Source organism: Apis dorsata, unplaced genomic scaffold (genome assembly GCF_000469605.1).
Source record: "Apis dorsata unplaced genomic scaffold, Apis dorsata 1.3 scaffold_198, whole genome shotgun sequence".
Classification (NCBI taxonomy): domain Eukaryota; kingdom Metazoa; phylum Arthropoda; class Insecta; order Hymenoptera; family Apidae; genus Apis; species Apis dorsata.
In genome coordinates this window covers 262,559-271,329 of record NW_006263482.1, presented here as the reverse complement: position 1 = coordinate 271,329, position 8,771 = coordinate 262,559, and the positions used below count along the sequence as shown (strand labels likewise).

Sequence of the window (8,771 nt, the reverse complement as noted above, 5' to 3'; positions counted from 1 at the left end):
CGCTTTTACGCTCGAACAAGAAAACAACATTTTAAAAAAAAAAAAAAAACACTTTAAATTCTCCAACACACCACGTGCTTTCGAACACTTTCACTTTTCGTCTCCGCGTCGTAACGCGATTGTGAAACGAAAAAAAAAAAAGAAAAAATAAAAAGTGATCGTCTTCTTTCCCGATCGAGAATCGATATCGCGTGGCTTTTCGGCCGCGGCGTAGCAAAATGTGTGGAGCGCGATCGGCACAGCATCCACGCTACCGGATCACTCGTGAGACACTAACCGACAAGAGACAGAGAACGCAGACACGAGGTAGAGGTAAGCTACACCGCAATTGGTCGGGTTGGGAGATGGAGAAGAGTGTGTTAGCAGGGTGCAGGGGAAGAAAGAGACGGCGGATAAAAGTGGACAGGGTGGGAAGTAGAAATAAGCAGGTAGTGGGAGTGGAGTAGTAGCTGGTTGCGTACACCAGCCTTAAAAGCAGGTATCCACGTGGCCGCCGATCCTCGTAACGTGGGGTCAGTTCGTATCATGATTCGACCACATTTCCTACGAGAATAACCACCGAAATTTCTCCTCTTTCCATCTCGCTACTTGCAATTTCTTTCTCTTTGGAAACTCTAAAAACACACGATCCTTTTTCGTAAGATATAATCCTATATCGATTCGTTCGAATGGTTTTATTCGCGGAGAGTATAATATATAACCGATTTGGAAAGGTAAGAGAGATTTCGGTCCCCTTCGAGAAAGATTTCCTTAATTCGATTGTATTTTCAAAGGGAAATACCGAGAACCACCCTCTCCTGATGTGATCTCCTGCAACGAATAACTTCTAGGATACGCGATAACCGAGTAAATTGGATGGAAATTCGCGAGAGAGGTTTTCTGCACGCCCTCCTCCCTCCCCACGTGCATCTTTTACACGAACCGATGGAAAAACTAAAACTCGAGAACCACTCTCTCTTCGTTACTTCATTTACGTGAAAATTCGTTATTTCAACTTTTTTAATGGCAGTTCAAAGTTTAAAGGTAAAAAAAAAAAAAAAAATATATATGAGTTATATGAGCATATATAGATAGATTAAAAAAATTAATTACGTAATATTTTAAAAATTTTTCGAAATTGGATAATTTAAATTATATAAAAATAAAAATTAGAAAGAAAGATTCGCGTGATCAACGAGCGAGACGAGCACGTGTACAAAGGAATCTCGTCTCGGTGGACATTAATTAAGGAAAGAACGGGGAGATAGAATTATAGCCGGAGGAAGATGGCGACGAAGGATCGTTCGGAAATTACACGTTGTGTGGGTGCATTGCCTACTTCTTCCGCGCATTTTTCTTATTCCCACGTTCCTTCCACGTTAATGATTGGCCGCGTGTATCGTCGATACCCACACTCTTTCACGCGACCACTAACCGTGTAGTAATTAACCGTGAATATTGTTCGAGGTAATAAAAGTTACGATCCGCCGAGTAAACCGTACCAAACCGAAAAAAGAAAAATAATTGCCAGTTAGTTACCTTTCATTTTAATTTTCAACCCGATCCATGTTTCGTTTTTAATTTGTCGTCTCTTGTAAAGATTAATATTTCTTTTTTTTAGAATGCGAATGCGACGAACGAAACTTCGATTAACGATCGTCGCAAAAAAATGAATAAATTTCGAAGAAAATTCGATGATCGAGACGAGTTGAATTTAATTTTATTGTGGCAAGAAAGAGGATAAAAGATAATTTATATTTTTGATTTCTAACCAGAAAACACCACACCCATGTTTCCCTGCTGTTCTCTCAATCCCTCTTTTCTAACCTGTATATAATACTGCATCTATATCTGGGACACCTGTAGCGACCATTTTCGTAGCGCTTACGAGCCATCGATTTGCCCGCCATCTCTCCACCACTTTCCAAAACATCCCAAATAAATAATTTTTCAAACAAGAACATTTTTTGAAATCATTTACACTTTATATACGAACGTGTATTTTCTTTAGGACAAAGAAACGATTAAGATTAAACGATAAATATAATTGTTATGTACTGGTTATAAAATGGAATACCTTTATCGAGTGTTTGAGTTAGTTTTCTCGCGAGAGAATCGCGTACAGTGATCCGATCATTGTGCTTTGGAATAATGCTCGTGTTTATAATTTATTAGCGAAATCGTTGAAAGACGGCCGGTTGACTAATAACGTATACAAGGAATGAGTCACTGTTCCACGGGAGTGGACTCTCCGTGAAATAGAAATAGATCTCGATGCGACGCTGGTCACTCGGGATTCCAGTTTCGTCGATGACTGTTTTAAAAAAAAAACAAATCGCTCTATATAATAACGATGAGAAACAACAAAAAAAAAAAAAAAATAAATAAATCCATCCTTCTCCTTGTAAACACCAATCTCTTTTCATTTTCCCAAAACTTTCCTTCCTTATATTTATCTTCCTTAGATAAAAGATTCTTTTTCTTTTACCGTGGAAAAAATCAATCGATAATTTTCGATTCTTAAACGTACTATCGAAAGATCGAGGATAGAATCGTATTTGTTATTTTTGCACAAACACGCGCTCTCTTGTTATATCTCTCTTTTGTTCGAAACGATCGAAGCGTTTCCCCGTTTCTCGAGAAAAAAACACGCGTTTCCTTTTTGTTTACACGGGTCGAACGTGTCGCACGAGCAGCTACGGATTGAAAAGTGACGCGTTGTTAGCAGCGTGCTTCAACTATAACCTTGGAAGGAAAACACGTGACTCGGTTTCGCGGTTTGCCGCGTGTATGTGTATGTGTACGTGTATATAGAGTACATATATATTTCGAACGTTACACGCGTTACATTTGACCACGTTTTCGCGCGTGTACACGTACAGCACGGACGCAACAGCGTTGCTTTAATTATAGACCGGAGCCCTTCTTCTTTCCACTCTCAACAAAATTGGAAAGCTAATCTGGATCTAATAACGGATCGTGTATTTTGTTTGAAAGCATGGTAATATTTTCTAATAGACCCCCGATCCTCAGGCTCTGTTCTCTCGATTAATAATTTAAGTTTCACAATTTCGCGAAAGATGGCTATTTTCGAGGATACTTAGGCTGGAGACGAACGTCGTGTCTTGGCGAACGTTGAAAAACTTTCGAAGAGATTATATATTCGAAAGGGCTTTGCTCTAAGAACGTTCTAGAAGAAGTTTTTCGCAACTTTACTAGGTCATCGAGGAGTTGAATAATGCGCTCGGCATTGAATAACTTTACGAACTACTCTGTGAAGTTTTTAATACCGTCAGATATTGAAGTAAAATTTAATCTTTTAACTTTTCATCCTTAAAAATTTTTTCTCCTATTCTTTTCTCTGTTGTTTAAAAAATCGTAATTCGGAATTGACACGAACGTAAAAATAATCGATCAAGATAGTTACAAGTAGTATAGTTACTCTTCGTTTTGAAAATATTATCTTCGATCCGTGACGCATTCTTTCGAGATTATGCAAATGGAGAACACGAAGAGGCAAAGTGTAATTCGATTTTGACGATCTATCCGGATGTGACGCAGCTCGTTCTCATCGAGAGATGCAGTTAAAATCCATAAAATACTCTCCGTCTCTCCACTCCTTTGCTTCTTTTATTATCGTCTAGCCTGCGAGATTAGAATCGAATACGAAGAACGAAGATTCTTCCAATAAGATTTTCACGTTAATTGGTACGATCTATTTTATTTCGCTAACTAAAGGAAGAAATATATCTGAGACCATAAAACTCTTTTTTCTCAGATTTTGCTCACCTCGATTTATTTTTGTAAGTAAGTATTTCCTGCAACTTCGTAATCGCAGAGGGAGAAAGAGTAATTATCTAGCGTGCAGCTGTGGATGAGTGGATGAGACGTTTAGTTTCAGATTTTATCTATGTACCCCAAACGCGGTTATAGACCTTCTATTTTTAAATGACAACTCGTACCATGTTGCAGGAACGTAGTCTTGAACTGAAACTTTTTCTATCCTCCTCTTTCGCGTATCGATTCTAAATCTTGAAAGACGTTAAAGCAATTTTTTAGGTTATACGCGATGTTAATAAACGATGATTTTTATGATATGCTTAAAGCTTACCATTTGTTGCGAGTTCTTCGGTTTCCTATTCACGTCGATCACCTTCTGATTGGCTGCAACGAAAAATATAGGACAATTAATACAAAGATGCCTAACGGGCTAACGGACAACAAATCGTTTCGAATTTATCGAGGTACATCGCTCGTGACGTACGCGTTTGGCACGTGACCACGTTACCCTCCCGAACTAACGACTTTACCGACGATTTATGTGTTATGGGTAACTGTCCAATACCATAAACGATTCGACCATTGAGTACTGTTACTTTGCCGCTTTATTATCGGCATCCATTTCATTCACTTTGAAACACACACCGGCACGAACGATACGGCGTGAAAATAAGAGATATACAATTTTTCGCTCTCCTTGTCTCGAACAGGATAACATCCGCGATTTATAACGTTAACAATTACGATTTACTCACTGACTGCCTCGACCAGGTCGGCAAGAAGAACACCGTCGCAAAGATCCGTTTGCAGATCTGTCACTCTTCTCTTGCAACCGCCTCTCTCCAAATAATAATTCGCCCAATCGGTATAGATCTGCAAGTAAAAAAAAATAAAATAAAATAATAATAATCGATCAGATGTTGGACGGACATGGAAATGATCATAGATTTTCTTTAGAGAAAATTTATCCGCAAAAAAAAAAAGAAAAAAGAGCACGATATATTTTCATTCGCATTTTAATCACGCGTTCGCTCGTCAGCCGAACTATAGTAACTGTTATTCGTTGCCTATTGCAACCATGTAGGCACACTTACGTTTATTAACTCTATTGCACGCGAGGCCTATATGGCCCCTATGCGCATACTTTTATCGTTCTGTCTCCACTATGTACGATGCATTACGACGACTAACTCGTCGTTTCACCCGACGCAGGTGCGTTGTCTCTATCAAATACGATTAAATCAACTTCCACGTATTTAACGACGATTCATTTTTTTTTTTCCCACCCGTTCCTTCGTTTCGTGGAATCGAAGGAACAATCGTTAAGAGAATAATCGAAGCAACAGATATAGTCAGCCGATATTTTTACATTTTTACAATTATATCCACCTTTTTCATTATCTATACGACGAAAAGGCACACGAATGAATTAAAATTCTCTCCTTCGACTGGGAAGTGTTTCTAATCACCTCGAACCGGAAGAAGACGTTTTCTTTCGTGGAAAGAAGGGCAGAGTTTATCGTTTTTTGGGACGAGGGCCGATATTTTTCGCGGCGCTCGAAAGAGGAAAGGAAGAATAGAGGCAGACGGATCGAGAGAAGATGAAGGTTCACGGTGGAAAGGAATTAGTCACCGAATCACCCATACGCGTGCGCGCGTCCTCTTTCCCTCTTCGTGGCTTCTTCGTGTTCACGCGCGCACACAAGCAAAACGAATCGTGTTCTTCTGTTTGCACCTATGAGTTGGTGCACGCATTCGTATTCTATGGAGGCACGCGTTGTGTATTTACATACATCCCCGGACTCGTCTACCAGTGACCAATCCTATTGCACGTACGTTTGCACGTGTACGCGTCTCTCGCACACGTACGCGTTTCTCAGCCGTGTCGACGACGAGCCAGTCGAGACACGAGCTACTATTTTTGAGCGTGGCAAAGAGAGAAGCAGGATCAACTTCCTTCATAATTTCGGGTCACCACGCAGATTCTAATTTTCATTATTATTATACGCGCCCCTCGGTGAACAACTTTACCAGACCACTTGGTAACCACTTGGTCGAATGGAAACGGCTATCTGTCTATAATTCTTCGAGCGATAGATTAAACCGTTGAAAAAATAATTAATTAAAAAATATTCGAATATTCGTATAACTTTATATATATTACAATCGATTATATATATATATATTATATATTATAATCGATTCGTTTTTCATTACAATTATTCATACGTTTATTTATTTTTTTTTTATTTATTTTTTTATTATTTATTTATATACGGATTATTAATACGTTTTTTGAGAATAAATTATCGAAGTAACTATTAAATTTTGCCCATCGATGTTGGAGATATTTAATACAATGAATTATATTTATAATAATATTATAACAATTATATTGTATTATATATATATATAATATTATAACAAAAATTATATAACAATAATTATCTATAACCAGAGTTGGATATTAAATAGTTAAAAATCTAGAATATTCTATTATTATAATCGATTATAATCGATTCTCTTTTCGTATAACTTATCGAAAAAACTTCAATTATTAAATTTTGCCCATCGATGCTGGAGATATTTAATATAATGAATTATATTTATAATAATATATAATAATTATCTATAACCAGAGTTGGATATTAAATTAAAAATCTAAAATATTCTATTATTATAATCGATTATAATCGATTCTCTTTTCGTATAACCTCAACCGTTACAATTCGCGATTATTAATACGTTTTTTAAAAATAAATTAAGTAGTAATTATTAAATTTTGCCCATCGATGTTGGAAATATTTAATACAATGAATTATCTATAATAATATATAATAATTATCTATAAGAGTTGAGCATTAAACAGTTAAAAATTTAAAATATTCTATTATTATTATCTATTATAATCGATTATAATCGATTTTCTTTTCGTATAACTTTGACCGTTACAATTATTCGCGATTATTAATACATTTTTTAAAAATAAATTATCGAAGTAACTATTAAATTTTGCCCATCGATGTTGGAAATATTTAATACAATGAATTATCTATAATAATATACAATAATTATCTATAACCAGAGTTGAGCATTAAACAGTTAAAAATTTAAAATATTCTATTATTATTATCTATTATAATCGATTATAATCGATTTTCATTTCATATAACCTTGACCGAAGTAACTATTAAATTTTGGCCATCGAGTTGGAGATACATTATTGATTTAATATAATGAATTATATTTATAATAATATATATATTTATAATAATATATTTATAATAATATATATAATAATATATATATATAATAATATATATAATAATAATAATAGATAATACATAATTATCTATAACCAGAATTGGGTATTAAACAGTTAAAAATCTAGAATATTCTATTATTATAATCGATTATAATCGATTCTCTTTTCGTATAATCTCAACCGTTACAATTATTCGCGATTATTAATAATTATTTTTTAAAAATAATCGTAAAGTAACTATTTAATTTTGCCCATCGATGTTGGAGATATTTAATGAATTATATTTATAATAATATACAATAATTATCTATAACCAGAGTTGGATATTAAACAATTAAAAATTTAAAATATTCTATTATTATAATCAATTATAATCGATTCTCTTTTCGTATAACTTATCGAAAAAAACTTCAACTATTAAATTTTGTCCATCGATGCTGGAGATATTTAATACAATTATCTATAACAATAATTATCTATAATCAGAATTGAGCATTAAACAGTTAAAAATCTAGAATATAGAATTTCTATTTATATTTATGTTATTATAATCGATTATAGTCGATCTTCTTTTCGTATAACCTCGAACGATAAATTATCTAGGTAACTTCAACTATTAAATTTTTCTCATTGGAGTGACGCGAAGCAACGCACGTGTCTTTCGAGTTTTCGAGCTAACGGTATACGAGAAAGAAACGAAAGAAAAAACTGTATCGTTGGTAAAACATAATATATAAAAAACCGTGTTTGGCCACATTATGACGTTTACCTGTACGACGTTGCGCGTCGAGTCAGCCTTGATGTCGTCGCTCGATCCGCACACAGATCTCGGTGCTCTGATACACGCCATCACGTCGATACCGGTTAGCGTCATCCAAATCGCATTAATTCACGCGCTATACAGGGACGGAATATTCACGATGGAGTCGCTAATTATCGCTTTCGATTCAGCCACGAACACTCGTCGAGGCATCGACGATATATTATCGCTTGGCATACGATCGGTTAACGATTAATTTGCATCGGGGTAAAAAAAAAAAAAAACACTTCTCGACGTGCAACACGACCGGTATACCAGGTATCACTTCGACAATGGCCGCCGGTTGACGATCGGAAGAAATTAGGCGTCGGTCGATACGCGTACCAGCGTTTGATCACGATCGATCCGGTCCGTGTTCCTCTATCTATTAATGGAACGATCTTGTTATCCACGATGCACGTGCTCCCGCGAGGCGTGTCGTCACGTTTCTTTCGACTCGATGTACTTGGAAGAAACAGTATCAGACGTGCAACAAGCGACGTGTAACAACGTGAACGATATTCGAGTTCAAAGTTCTCCCTCCTCCCGTTCCTGTGTATTTGTGTATACATACATACATATATACATACACATTTCATCTCACATTCTTCTTTCTTCACGAAAGCGAAAAGAGCGAGTTTCTCTGCGAATGATTCTCGCGCGAATTTTTATCTCGCGATAAAAATTTGGCGGACAAACGATTTGAAAAGTCCCGAACGAATATACTTCCACTCTTGAAACTACACGTCCCTTCGAATATACTTCGAAAAGTCACGGAGGTAAAAAGCCAGTCTCGATCCTTTTTCTCCGCGGAGAATCGAGAAATTTCGAAGGATCCGTGGACGGAAACTTGTCATAATAACACGCGGAGTCGCGCAGCGTTGCTTTTAAGAGCTGCGAAAGCAACTTGGCGAGCCAACTTATACCAACTTATTCCCTTTCCGCATT

General features: G+C 36.1%; 1 protein-coding gene across 1 annotated transcript in view; it reads right to left on the bottom strand.

Annotated features, from left to right (window-relative positions):
• The window catches only part of LOC102677752 (protein sickie-like), a gene marked incomplete at its 3' end in the record, with an annotated part of 100,040 nt that overhangs the window by 58,892 nt on the left and 32,377 nt on the right, over positions 1-8,771 (bottom strand). The window contains exons 3-4 of the mRNA XM_006614840.2: positions 4,515-4,632; positions 4,091-4,143 (exon numbers count right to left, since the gene is read on the bottom strand). Coding sequence (XP_006614903.1) covers positions 4,091-4,143; positions 4,515-4,632 — 171 coding nt within the window. The remainder of the gene's footprint in view (positions 1-4,090; positions 4,144-4,514; positions 4,633-8,771) is intronic.